We start from the raw sequence: 14905 nt of genomic DNA on the forward strand, positions 1-14905 counted from the left end.
TGTGTCTGGGTGTCTTGCCTGCATATATGTTGTGCACCATGGCATGCCTGGTGCTCACAGAGGCCAGAAAAGGGTGTTGGATCCCCTGGAATTGAAGTCACACCAGCTGTGAACCACTATGTGCTCACTGGAACTAAACCCTGGTCTTCTGGAAGAGCAGCCAGTACTCTTAATAGGAGCCATCTTTCCAACCTGGCCCTTCATTTTAACCACACTACCTTAACTGAAATTTCTGCAGGTTTGTTCTAGTTCCTGTCTTCAGGAAGTGTGACAGCCTTACTGGTCCTTTTGACCCATGTGGTTTCAAGGAGGTGAAAGAGAGAACAAGTGTCATCGGTTTTTCCCAGGCAAGGACCTCCCTGCAGCTTTGTCCTTACAGAGATTCTCCACAGAGACTCCAGTTGTCATGGTTTTGGAGACCTGAGCAGTACTTTGCCTGCACAAGCTGTGCAGACGATAGAGGCTCACTCTTCCTACACTCCATTTTCTTGCAGTGCTAGGAATTAAACCCAGGTCCCTACACAGGCTAGAAAAATGCTCCACCATAGGCTATGTCCGGTTCCACCCCCCACCCCCACCCCCGCCAGTCACGCCTCCACTTTCAGCACAGTCTCAGCTGCAGGGGACATGAAAAATAAAAGCTTGCCAGGATGGTGGCACACGCCTTTAATCCCAGCACTTGGGAGGCAGAGGCAGGTGGATCTCTGAGTTCGAGGCCAGCCTGGTCTACAGAATGAGTTCTAGGACAGCCAGGGCTACACAGAGAAACCCTGTCTCAAAAAAACAAATAAAATAAAATAAAGAAAAAGAAAAGCTCCCTGGGGTACTGGGGTGATGGCTCAGTCAGGCAGAGTGCTTGCTCTGCAAGTGTGAGGACTGAATCTCCAGGACACATGGCTGAGTGTACCTATAATCCCAGCACTAGGGGACAGAGAGAGGCAGATGCAGAGAGCATTGCTGGCCAACCAAGGTAGCCAAAGAGGTTGGGCGACTCCACTTCAAGGTAGTAAGTAGGGTGGAACACACTAAAGGAGGATGCCTGACATCGTATTCTGACCTCTTCAGGTACATACCCATTGACACACACACCACACCACACCACACAGATAGACACACAGGCTCATGAAAAACCTCACTTATCCATGACCCTTTACAGCTATGGATGGCCTTGGCCAATGAGATTTTGGTAGAGTGACCTTATTTTCAAACAGAAAGCAAAAGCCTCATATGGAAAAAGCCCTTTGTCTTTCCCCAGCCTGATACACAGTTTGATTTTCATTGCTGGATTATGACCCAGGAGTGCTGGGGAAAGTAGCTGTGTTCTTGGCCCAGCCCCAGGACACCTTACCTTTCTGGATCATTTCCTTCGTCTTAGGGTGAGGCATTTTGATGAACATGTTCCCAAAGCAAACCATCACATCTTCTGAAACAGCAAACAGACATTTCTTTATCACATTTTTTTTTCTTTTTGAAGCACCTATCACCTGACTGGCACATTTGTGCTAAGAACATAGCAGAACAAAGCGGCCCATGCTCTCGTAGGACTCATGTTATAGCAAAGGGGAATGAACAAGGCTGGGTTTTTCCACATACTGCTAAGAACCAGCATGAAAAATTATATTGACATTATATTGGGCATTTTTGTTTCTTTAAAAAACAAAACACAGAAATACTGTAAGGAAATGTTTTCATTACAATCCCAGGCGTGAGATGTGGGGCTGCTTCCGACTGTCCACAGCAACTGACTATGATTTGCCTCATGCTCTGGTATGATTTGGCCAGCTGCAGATAGTTTCTTCCAGTGTGTGATTTTTGGAATTCTGAGGACTTTTGAGAGGGTGAAACATTGCTAGGGCCCTGAGAGGCAGGGTTGTCGGTCACAGTTTTTTAAGTAGACATATGCAAAGAAATAACAAGAAGAAATTAGATATCTTGAAATGAAGATCAAACTTGCCCCAAGGACTCAATGCCCCTAATCAGCAGGAAGTGGTCTAATGAGAACGCTGCCCACTTTCCAACCGCAGACTTTATTCAGGGAGCGTTTTCCTTTCCCCTCTATCCCTTTTTCTCTCTTATCAAGTGTTAGGGGGTTGAAAAAGGTGGAAGAGAGAAGAACCCATAGAATAGCAAAAGGACCAGCTATTTAAAAACCAACCAACCAAAGTTGTTTCAAGTGCTAGGGAGCATCAGAGGACAGGTTCATTATGTGAATGTGACATCGTGGATGTGACATCCAGGCCAAGACCTGAGGAAAGCAAGGACATGTCACCCACAAACATGTGGGAAAACAGAGCCAGGCAGACAACCAAGGGGCCAGTGAGTGCGTGGGGTGTGTGGGGCTGGGTCATGTGGAGTCTCGCAACATCTCTGGGTTTCATTCAGGTGAGAAAAGCCAATGGAAGCCCTACATGTCAGTGTCCTTCACTGTGGCCGGAATGCTGCCCACCTTTCCAGAACTGCTTCATGTTGTCCCCTTGGTGGGACATGGCATGGCTTGGCTTGCTTATGCCACCAGCCACAGCAGCCACCTGGCCTCATCTACTGAGCCCCATCTCTTCCCTCCAAGACAGTCTCGACACCCACCCGTGGCCAGCTCCGTCTTTAGCTTTCTCACAATTTTCAGTTATGTGTTTGTGCTGCTTTCCTGGTGTGGAACATAAGGGCAGAACTATTGCTTTTATGTGCAGTGAGCACTCTCTGAATCTGCCATCAGTGAGTGATGAGCTAATGGCCTGCCACTGAAGTGAGCATCTAAAATTCTGAGTCACAGCATATGTCTGACCTGCAACGCTCGCTCGCTCGCTCGCTCACTCACTCGCTTTTCTCCTCAAGCTGTCTAAGTTTCCCACGAGGGTGAGTCACACAGTCCCAGCCTCCTGCCTGGTCTTTACCAGGGATAATGAAGTCCTTCAGAAGACAACTGAACGGGCTTCAGTAAGGATGTCGCAACTTACCAGAGACACTCAGGTCCTTCTGTAGGGCCCTCAGGCCCTCTCGGTTCTGATTCCTCTTGGTGTCCAGGTCTACAATCTGAAAACAGGAGCAGATAGGGACTCAGCTGCCTCTGGCCCCAATCTGAAGAGACAAGGTATCATTTCTGGCTAAGTTCCAAGGTCTTGCCTAACATGGAGGACTCAGGTGTGAAGGTGCTTCTTTACCCACTCAGCTTCCAGCTCCTCTGCTTCTACACAAACTTCCTTCCTCCAGAGAAGGTGCTAGGAAAATGCCTGCAGATTGAATCATTTTGTGTCATCCAGTCAACCTTGAGAGTGTACCAGGGTCACCAGGGAGTGAGCTGAGTGTCTTCTCTAGACAGTGACTATTGACACGCTCTTGTTAGGTAACTTTGACTGTCTCACCAGACACTCAACCATACTGGACTGGAACAGCTGTGGCACAGTACCACTATGACAGCTAACTACTCAAAAGGTGACATCTGGGGCCGCAGCTAGTGAACCACCAAGCCTTCTCAAATATAGACCACAAAGAGCCATTATGGCCATCATGACAGCGTTTGAAGACCATCAAGTATATGTCTCGCCCCATCACTACCATCTGGTCTAACTCTAGATCATCCGGATCACCTGAATGGTTCCCCACTCTCTAGGAAGCAGCCAGTGAGAGGCATTTAACATCTACATGCACGCCTATAATCCCAGAACTCGAGACTGACGAGGATAGACCACGGATTGTTCAAGGCTATCCTAGACAACACAGTAAGCCCTCTAAAGTTTAGAGTCTAAAGCAACCGATCCCCAGCACGAACTCCCTTTAGGGACTAACCACTTACCACAGAAACAGAACCAAGCACCCCTTTCGGGTCTACGAGGCCCTCAACCCCTCACCCCCGCGCCCGACACCCACACACCCACACCACACACACACACCCCAGCGCATTGCCCAGACACATACCGCCCATATCTCAGCAACCTGATTCACGATGGGCCAGGGACTGCGTTTGGAAAGTGGTGTCAGGGAAGCCGCCCGCAGACGGTAAGAATCCAGGGGACCAGCAATGACTGGGCAGGGTGAAAGGAAGGCGACTGCCCAGCACAGAACCAGTGCTCGCTCCGCGCCAGGCCGCTAGGACCAGTGACGCCGGAAGACCGGGTGAGCTCTCTGCCACCCCGCGCACTTGCGTAGGGCGCTCGTGGCCGCCACGTCCCTCACCTGCCGCTTGTCCGACAGTACGGCCTCGGCCAGCTCCTCTACTTCGACCAAGTACCGCAGCACCCTCTCCGCCTCGGGGGACAGCATGGTATCACGCACCTCTTCTGACACACCGCTACAACTTCACCTTGGCTCCTTCCGCGCACGCGCTGTTCTGGGACTTCCGGCACGCCTGCGCAGTGAAAAGAGCATGCGCCGTTGCGGGGCTCCAGAGGGGCGGGGCAGGCTTTGGGAGCGGGGCAGGTGCGCCCCCTACAGGCTCTGAAGGAGCAACACAACGCACTGTCCATTTCCCTCCCTTCAAAGGGTTCCTGGGCATCCACTACGTACCAGATTGGGTGTCAGGAACGCGGCTACAAATAAAACATCCCAACTCTAGGAACGTCGTCCCATTGGAAAACAACGAACACTGAAGGCAAAATAATTACACATTATGGAAGGTAGTGATAAGGGCTTTGGAGACACAGAGATCATAAAGTCCCGGTTTAACGACGCCCAGAAACTGAGTGTGGCAGAGAGACTCATATTTTAATCCACGACGTTTTCAGCTTCCAGTTTGTAAATAATGGGTGATAGAAATTCCCCTCACTCTCTCTCTTTCTCCCCGGAAGATGGAAAGGAAGCAGTAATTATTTTAAATTGCATCTGGCTGCAGCATTTGTTCAATCTAATGTCCACAGTAGCAAGCCGAGATTCACAGAAGGAGCTGGAAACTGTCCAGGGGAGCAGTGGAGTGTCAGTAAGAGCGTAAGAGTGAATTAGGATCCAGGACTTCCCAGAGGAGGTGTGTGTGTGTGTGTGTGTGTGTGTGTGTGTGATGACTGCCTGACAGAACCGGAGGGGTCCCCCAATGTTGCAAAGCTGGAGACTCAGACGCTGAGCCTGGGAGTTTCTGCCTCACCAATCCTCTTTTGTTTTTCCATGTGCGGAACTGGAATTATTCCAGTGCCTTTCAAACACCACTCTCTACCACTGAGCTATATCTCATCTATTTTCTTGTGTGTGTGTGTGTGTGTGTGTGTTGCATGCGTGTAAGGGTGCTCTGTGCTCCTGAAGACACAAGCAGAGGCCAGACAGATTAGGGTGTCAGGTGTCTGTCTCTTCCTGGTATTCTCACCTTGAAATAGAGCTTCTCCTTGAAACAGAAGCTTGCTTTTGGGCGAGGCTTGCTAGACATTGAGCTCTCTGGATCTGCCTGTCGCTGTTTGTCGCTGCTCACACAGCCATGTCTGGGTTTTTCTGTAGGTGCTTGAGATTCAAACTCAGATCCTTATTCTTGCAAAGTGAACACTCCTCACTCACGGAGCCACCTCCCCTAAGGCCCAACTCTGAGGTTCACTTTTTAGTCTCCTCTTTTGGACTCTGGGAAACTTAGCCCATTCATATTCTTTGCCTCACTTGAATTTCACGGACACTTTTGTTCACAGGATTATGCCTGTTTAGTTTTATAGCCGCAGGCTGAGGCTGAGGCTGAAAGAAGGGCTAATCAGGCACAGATACCCTGGGATGGAGGGTGCTGGTCTCTTTCTCACAACTATCTATGGACATTGACAAACTGTGCCTCACGAAACCCGGAAACACCTCCTCCTTGTCTGGCTTTGGGCTACCTTCAATTCCTAGAGACTGAGACAGTTTTCTCGGCAGCTGCGTGGTGTGGGGATGGAGGAAGCTTCATTAAGGATTCCTCATAGAGGGTGAATTTGTCGCCAAACCCAGGATGTTTTGTGTAAACACCTTCTGGTTCAGAAATGCAGGCACAAGCCCTGTGAAGGAAGTGGGGGTATTTGCCAAAGGAAAAATGAGTCTTCCAGGAATCCCTGGGGCCTGGACCCTAGTCCTGCATCGTCTCTCCACCTTGGGGCCAAAGATGGCTGGAAAAACTGACACCTCTGACCCCTGCTGGGTGGGCCTGCATGGAGACAAGTTAAGGAAGGTTCCATGTTAAATTTCTTGGCTCCGACTGACCCTTGGGGGCCACATCTGGTCACTGGATATTGCAGAGAAGGTCACACATATCCCCAAGGGTCAAAATGAACAGATTGTGAACTCTGGGATATCTCTGATATTACCTAACTATTCATGTCACAAAAATGTAGCAATTTCCCAGGCTCAGAGATTCATGAGTTTACTGTGAGCAGAGCCGGGTGAAGGACCTGAGCGGGGTGTGATGCCTGCCTTCAGGCTGGGGAAGCAGGGGAGAGGACCATTGACAGGGCTATAACCAAATGCATCCCGAGTCAAGTGTAGATAAGTGTTGACAGGTTCCCCAGTGATGCAAGGTGGACAGGGAGAGATGCAGGAGCTGTTTGGGGTAAGGTAGTAAGGGAGGCTTCTCTGAAGAGGTGGCACTGGAACAGACATGGGGAGGAGGTAAGGGGGTGAGCCATGAGGGTATTTGGGTGAGGTGAGACAGCATTGCAGGTAGAGGACACAGCAAGTGCAATGACCCTGATCCAGACCTGTGACCTGTCTCTGCTCACTGAGGCAGGGTCAGTGGCAGGTACCAGGTAAGGTCGTCAGTGGAATGAAGCCCTAGGAAGCAAAGGGAGGGATGAGTGACCTCATCCCCCGCATCTTTACTTCTCTGTGGGGTTGCCAGTGATGCTCCTCACGTGGGGCTGCTGCATCCATCCACATAAGAGAAGGGTCCTGGACCAAGGGGCTGTGGGGATTCTCAGGACATTTGCACACACTAGCCCTTAGCCTGGTTTGATTTTCTGCTAGCTCCTTTGCTACTGCAGCCATGACACGTCTCCATTTGTCATATCTCCCCTTTGTGTTGTGTGTCCCCACCTCTGCACCTCTCTCTCTCTCTCTCTCTCTCTCTCTCTCTCTCTCTCTCTCTCTCTCTCTCTCTCTCTCTCTCTCTCTCTCTCTTTCTCCCTTCTTGAGCATTAGCTTCTTGAAATGGAGTTTGTGAATGGAAGTTACCAGAGAGAAGTCATACCTACTTTAAAAAATTGATTGACTGGTTCAAACTCTGTGACTGTAGAGAGTTGGAATGTTGCAGATTCAGAACTGGATTATCCTGTGCTGTCTCTGTTCCCCTTCCTAGCCATTCCTTGCCCACCTCTGTGACATTTTATTTTATTTTATTTTATTTGGCTATCAGGTAAAAACCTTTGAAATATATTTTAAGTAGACCAGAATGAACCACACCACCCAACTGCTAAGGATGTCAGCAGATAGCATCTAAACCCTGTAACAGCTTTTCCCATTTTGCTGTTCCTTGTCTAACTTCAGTCCCACCAACATATTTAACACATAGATTGAATTTTACTTTTGTTTTGTTCTATGACTAGTAAGAGCTCATGTAACCTGGGCTGGGCTTGGTGGCTCCTGCCTTTAATTTCAGCACTCTGTGAGTTCAAGGATGTCCTAGAAAGCACAGAGTTTTCTGGGCCAGCCAGGTTGGTATAGTGAGACCGTGTCAGAGACAAGCAAACAACAGAAAAACTCACATAACTTTTGTCCACAGTGGAGTGGTCTCACCTGAGGTAAGCTGAGTCTGTGTTTGGGGCAATGAGCTCTCATATTTGGTGGCTCAGAATAAACTCTCTTATTCCCTTTGAGATGACAGCGAAGCTTGCCCTGGCAGGACCTTGGCTGTTCAGTTCACTTCTGTATCTCTAGACCAAGGCTCAGTCGGTGATTGTGGGATGAATGTGAGGGTGGACTTTCTGAACCCTGGCATATGGTAGATGAGCAGAGCCGGCTCAAGGTAACTAGTTTGCTAACCCAGCTGTTAAGTCCAGGCTGGGTGGCCACATGGCTGGTATATTGTAGAGGCAATTAAAGCTCTAAGAGGGTAACTATGTTTCTCCTTGTTTTGTTTTGGAGACAGGGTTTCTCTGTGTAGCCATGCTGACCTGGAACTTGCTCTTGCCTCGAACTCTGTCTCCTCTGTTTGCCTCTGTCTCCCAAATGCTGGGATTAAAGGTGTTTGCCTCCTCCGCCCAGCCTTCTTTTGTTCTTTCTTAATCTAAAGGTTCCATCCGGTCACACTTGGGTCTACCCCCAATTTGAACCACATCAATTTAGGGGTATGACTCTTCAGTCTTGGTGTTTGTGGACTGCAGCCAATAGCAATAGTGTTCTTCCCATCCCTTGGAGTCTCTGTATGTTCAATGATAGCACCCACAACTCTCCTGAGAAGTATGGTCCTCAGGCTACTGCAGCCATTCTGACGATGAACCTGCCTTCCTAGCTAAGGCCATCACTTGGGGCTTGGAGGCCTGTCCTTTTGAATGAGGTGAGGGGTGGGGGGTCCGTGCATCCAAGTCTAGCTTACAGATGGAGCCCCCTAAGCATCAGGCAGATGAAGTTACCATCTGTGCCTCTGGCTGAGATCACAGCCATAATGGACTTCTGTCTGTCTCCCTGATTGCTTCATGCTTTAAAACCCTCCATGAGTATCGCTCACTCCTTAGCCTACCCCAGATGACCCACCCACCACCACTGTAACAGAAGTCAAGAGGTATTGTTTTGTTTTTGAAGATGATCATGTAGTCCCAGCACTCAGGAGGCTGAGGCAGGAGGATCATGAAGAATTCAAGGCCAGTCTAGGATACAGAGAAGGTGGGGTGGGGTACCCCATTCTTGCCAGCACTCCTGGACAGCTTTCTCTACTCCTTTGCCCTGTGTGCTCTACTTTACTTAGGGTGTCATCTGTCCATCTCCCTGAGCCAGAAAGGAGACTTTGGGAGGCCGTGAACTACTGATAAGTCCCAGAACAGTATATGGCTCAGAGTGGGTGCTCAGCAATGATTCTGATGAATGAGTGAGGTGACAAATCAGAACTGTAACCAAGACTCCTAACCCTGTGCTGAGATGCTAAGGTTGGGAGCAGGAAGAGGCACAGCCTACCAGGCACTGTCCATGAAGGAAATGATGGATGGGCCACTCTGGAGGGTTTTGAGCAACCATGGACATGATGAGGTCAGCCTGGGAGAGGACCCCTCCCTGACTCTGGTGGGATGATAGGCTGAGGAGGGCAAGTGGTCATCTGAACTGTGATGGGTGTATTGTTAGGGGTGGGAGGTTGATACCTAACCCTTAAAGAGGTGACCAGCTGCAGCTGCATCGGGGGTGGAGAGCACAGCAGAGCTCCGTATCTGTGTCCGAATGCTCCAGACAGCTTGGGTGGCTGCCTCACCAGCTCGGGTCCAATGGCTAGTCCAGGTGCCCACACCCCTGCACTCGCCCTGAATGTGAGTTGCTGGCCTGGGTGGTCCCCTGCTCCTCCCTCTCCTTCCTCTGTGGGTTTGGCTGGTGGGAAAGAGGCCTCCCTTCCTCTCCCCCCATGACCCAGAGCATAATCCCTTGCATTCATGTGTCTCTCCTGTGCCCTTGCTTCATCCTCCCACGTCCCTGGATAATGCAGAAATATGATTCCCATTGGGCAGATGAGGACATTAAGGCCAGCAAAGGGGGTGGGATCCCCCTGAGGTCATGCAGCCAGATGGAGACACCAGGTGGGGGCATGTCTCCAATTCCCCCTGCATAGATTTTCAACAGGCAACAGATGGCTCTGTGGCTTGACTTGAAACATCTTAAATGACCCCAAAAGAGTGTAAGTCCAGAACAAATTGCAGGCCTCGGGGAGCAAATCTTTACTATGAGCTCAATCCTAAATTTATTCTGTTAAATTCTGTGATTATAACCTAACAGCTGTCCTCCTGGGCTGAAACTTACATGCTGAGCAAGCACCCTACCACAGAGCTACAGCTTTCTACTTTTTATTTTGAGAGTAGGTCTAACTAAGAGGCTCAGGCTCGCCTTGAACTCACTGCACAGCCCAGGCAGACCTTGCACTTAGGATCCTGCTCTTACCGTTTTGGGTAACATTGCTCAGTTGAGATTCTAGGTCTGTATGAAGAAGTCCAGCTTAGATCCACCTTTACACGGGTTCTGAGGATGGAATTCAGGTCTTCAGGCTTGTGTAGCAAACACCTTCCTTCACCTTCTGAGTCTGCATGTGTCCATCTTCTGCGGCTTGACACTGGCAATGGCTCTAAGTATTGCATTTGCTGCTCTCATAGGCAGGCATCTAAGGTGCTTCCAGTTGTGGGATTACAGGAAGCGCTGGTACAATGGCGCTCTATAGGCTCCTGTATCTGAATGCTTAGTCACCAGGGGGTGGGACTCTTTGAAAGGGTTAGAAGGAATAGGAGGTGTGGCCTTGTTGGAGGAAGTGTGTCTTTGGAAGTAGGCCCTGAATTTTCAAAAGCCCTTGCTAGGCCCAGTTAGCCTCTCTCTTCCTGCCGCTCATGGATCAGGCTGTAGAACTTTTAGTTACCTTTCTAGTACTGTGCTAGCCTGCATGCCACCATGCTCCCACCATGATGGCAATGACCTAAACCTCTGAAACTGTGAGCAAGGCCCAACTAAATATTATATACATACATACATACATACATACATACATACATACATACATGTGTGTGTGTGTGTGTGTGTGTGTGTGTGTGTGTGTGTGTGTGTATGTGTTGCTTTGGTTATAGTGCCTCTTCACATCAATAGAAAAGTGACAAAAACATCCCTTATGGTGGGCCTCATGGTCCTTGTCTTTCCACATCTTCCTCCACTCTCCTTGGGTCCTCAAAGGTTCCTCCCACTGTGCTTTCTTAGGTTATGCACCCTGTCTGGAAGGCTCTTTGCTTTTCTTATCCAACGGTGTTTACTCTTCCCTTGTACGTACACACACACACACACACACACACACATTGAGCCGTCAGGTCAACCCATAGCAGGTTTTGGTCTCACTTGTGGCCTCCCCCACTTTCCCTGTTTTGGACAAGGCCTTCTTCCCTCATGTGTTTGGGATTCTCACCAGGACAGAAGCCATATGGAACATGGATTCCAGGAACTTCCTCTCAGGGGTCAAGGACCTCAGAGTGGGCTCCAGAAAGCTGAGCATGACCATGGCCTAAATATCCTGAAGGGAGTTAAGGACCCAGTTTGTTGTTTTGTGTTGGGATAGGGTCTCATGTAGCCTAAGCTGGCCTCAAACGATATATAACTGAGGGTAACCTTGAACTTCTGATCTTGCCTTCACCCCTCAGAGATTACAGGCATGCCTGTTTTCCAGAGTGCTGGGGATTGAGCCCAAAGCTTTTGCATGCTAGAGTAGTCTTTTACAAATAAGCTGAGCTATATCCTCAGCCCCAGGATCCAGGATTTTTGTTTTTTTTTTTTTCTGTCTCCCCTTCTTCTCTTCCCTTTCCTCCCCTACTCTTTTACTCTCACAGGTAGCCTTCCTTCCACTGGGGGAAGGATGGAATGTAAGGGTCAAGGTGGGAATGAGTAGATCAGCCCTCTGTGAAATTGGTGTTGGTGTTAACAACAATGCCTGTGAGTATAGACACTGTGCTGGGACCTGAAGGTTCAGTGGTGTACAGGACAAGATCATGCTCAGCTCTGTGGGTTTTCAGCCACGAGCATCCTGTGGTTGGCATTTATTCATGTGCCATTTCCTAATTGTGAAAATGCTCAAATAAAATCTCACAGTCCAGTGAGATTGCATAGAGGGCCCTAAATTAAATCTAGGGTGGAGTAAGGCTTCTTGAGAAAGTGACATTTAAGCTGAGATCTCAGGATAACTAGAAATAAACTAGGCAAAGGAAGAGTGTGGAGATGGGGCTGGGTGATGCTCAAAGCTGTGTGAACGGGTTCAGACTGCAGCTTGGCCCGGGAGACTCCATTTTACAAGTAGCATTTGGCTGCACTTGACAGTATCAAAGGAAGGATGACGCTGCATCTTGGTTATTTACACAGACAGCACTACGGTGTAGCACCAGGCAGGAGGCTCAGACCCCACGACTGTTAGGCACCATACCTGAGGCACAGACCTCATCACTGTGAAGCACCAGCCATGAGGCTCAGACTGAGAACATACTCCTCCAAAGAAAGAGGTGTCACCTAAAACCTTACAGAGTAGACTGAGAACATATGGGCATGTGGGTGTATCAAAACCGTATCAGAAAAACCAAGCCTGAGGACTTACTGAATATACCGAAGATGAAGGAGGCAACATTCTCACTGGACCCCATAAAGAAAAGAACATCTAACCCTGGGAGGGTGACTGCTCACTCTTCCACCTACCTGTTATCTGACCACTCATCTGACCACCTGGTGCTCGTGTGTGTGTGTGTGTGTCTGTCTGTCTGTCTGTCTGTCTGTCTCTCTGTGTCTGTCTCTCTGTGTGTGTCTATGATATCTGTCTGTCTCTGTGTGTGTGTGTGTGTGTCTGTCTCTCCATGTGTCTGTGTGTGTATCTGTATAATATGTGTCTGTCTGACTGTCTGTCTCTCTGTGTGTGTGTGTGTGTGTGTCTGTCTGTCTATCTGTGTGTATAGGGACCAACAGGCAGAGACTCCTAACTGTCCCTGGGCTTCAGTTGACTACAGTGGTCCCCATTGCTTGATTCCACTGGAAATGATCTCCCCCGTCCATCTACACAACTTTCTAATATTTGAAAGTCCAGCCATCCACAGTGACCATGGGTTTCTTCTCAAGTGTGCTGGAGCTATGCATGCCTCCCCCAGTGCTCCTCCCAGATGCTCTGCTGTCTTGTCTAGTCACCTTCAATAATATCTGCTCTCTCCCTTGCCTCCAGAGAGATCTCTTTGAACTCGGCATCCCAGGTTAACCCCTTTGTAGCCATCCTATAACCCCTGTATGACGTGTAATATGTGTTCTGAGAATTAATATTAGTAATTAAGATCAGAGTAAAAGAATCTATGGTTGACAGAAAGCAAAGAAAACTGGGATGACTGGTAAACAGCAGTCAAATCTATCAACATAGCCGGCAAATTTATTGTTAGTCAATAAATTCTAACATTGTGGAAAGACACACACATGTCCACCTATGCTTTTGACATACCACTCTCAGAACAGAGAGGTTATGCGTGGGGGGTGGGTGGAAGTGCCTCAAGCAAGAGAAAACAGTAACGGGCAAGGCACTATGGCAGGAGGGAACTTGGATGAAGCTAGTATGGCTAGAGACGATGGGGTAGGAGAGACTGAAGGGTCAGATAGGGGCTAGGCCACAGTGAAGTACCTGGGGGACATAGAGGAATTAACAAGTGGACACAGCCACTGAACAAATACTTACTGAATGTTTACTGTCAAGCAGAGGCTGTGCTATATCACCAGCCAAGACTCCCTAGGGTGTGTACATCAAGCAGATGAGGAATCAGAGAGTCCCCGCTGTGTCGGGAGCCCTGCTAAGCACTTTCCATCACCTTGTCCTTGGGTCCTCACAACCATATAAAGTAGGGGACCCTTGCAATTGAAGTGGAAAGCTGAGATCAAGCACAGTAGGAAGTCTTCTGTCCATTCACAAGGATTCAGAAGTGTTACCCAAGTCCCGAGGTCCATGGTCAGTTCCCAGCCACTGTATCGAAGGAAAACTAGAAAACAAAGATGATGAAGGAAGTGGGTACAGTCACATGGCTGTAATCCTGGTGCTTGGGGGGCAGAGGTGGGAGTCTCAGCATGAGTTCAAGGTTACCCTGATCTATATAGTGAGTTCTAAGCCAGCTAGGGCTACATCGCGAGTCCCTGACGAAGATATTGATGAAGGAAGGATATTTATTTATTTATTTGTTTGTTTATTTAGACATGATCCACAGAGAGAAAATCTAGTTCTGTCCTTTTCTGTAATAGTATTACAACTTCAGTGAAAGAGGGAATAAGGATTGGGGGCTGGAGAGACGGCTCAGCAGTTAAGAGCACTGGCTGCTCTTGCAGAGGTCCTGGGTTTGATACCCAGAACCTGCATGCCAGCTCACAACCACCTGGAAGTCCAAATCTTAGGTATCTGATGTCCTCTTCTGATCTCCTCAGGCACCAGGCTCCCACGGGGCACACTGACATATATCCAGGGAAAACACCCATATGCGTAAAATAGAATAATAAAGTAAAATAAAATGATGATAATAAAGAAAAAAGGAAACAAGGGCAGTGGAAGGTTCACACCTATAATCTCAGCACTGAGGCAGGAGGATGATTCAGGAATTTGAGGCCAGTTTGAACTACAAAGTGAGACCATGTTGCAAACAAAGCAAAACTGATCAAACAAAATCTGGGAAATAGACACTTGGAGGGTTAGCTGGGTGTCAACTGTGTGCACTCGCTCTGCGATGGGATCAGGGTTTCAGCCTGTTGCTTCTCAGCACGAGGTCTCCTAGAGAACCTTCTATCCACCAGGGTCCACTCTTTTAGGCTCTCTGCAGAAGTGTTACAGGAAGACACAGTGAAATCCCTTGTAAAGGGCCTTTTACACGCAACCTCTTTAATGCCGTTGTCTAGAGGGTAGACAGGAGCAGTCCCCAAAGAGAGCATCTATCAAACTCATAAGCATTCATATCATTCAATCCACAGACCAATAACTAGAAGTGTATTCTAATAGATATCCAAATGCCATGCTCATCAAGGTTCTGACATACCGTCACAGGCTGGAGGTCACTCAATTGCCCATCATTTAAGAGATGGATGACGTAGGTTACAGGACATCCAGTGGAATTCTGGCTACTAGGAGAGAGAATGTTGCGCTCTCTATGCAGTGGAGCAGAGCAGGCTTTGAAAATGCTGTCCCTGGGGAAAGGCACAGCATGGGACTGGATACAGTTCAGCATTTGTTTGTTTTTTAAAATGGTGTAGGTGGCTATGGAGGATGTAAATGAACACTTAAAGAACAAACTGCAAAACTTTAATCTCAACCCTGGGGAGG

General features: G+C 48.6%; 1 protein-coding gene across 1 annotated transcript in view; it reads right to left on the reverse strand.

The window, feature by feature from the left end:
- Positions 1-4364, reverse strand: part of Pdrg1 (p53 and DNA damage regulated 1) — a 6715-nt gene extending 2351 nt beyond the window's left edge. Inside the window, exons 1-3 of the mRNA XM_021155654.1 lie at positions 4171-4364; positions 2955-3030; positions 1349-1423 (exon numbers count right to left, since the gene is read on the reverse strand). Of these exons, the coding sequence (XP_021011313.1) occupies positions 1349-1423; positions 2955-3030; positions 4171-4257 (238 nt within the window). The 5' untranslated portion in view covers positions 4258-4364. The remainder of the gene's footprint in view (positions 1-1348; positions 1424-2954; positions 3031-4170) is intronic.
- Positions 4365-14905: the final 10541 nt, after the last annotated feature.

This window comes from Mus caroli, chromosome 2, assembly GCF_900094665.2.
Source record: "Mus caroli chromosome 2, CAROLI_EIJ_v1.1, whole genome shotgun sequence".
Taxonomy (NCBI): domain Eukaryota; kingdom Metazoa; phylum Chordata; class Mammalia; order Rodentia; family Muridae; genus Mus; species Mus caroli.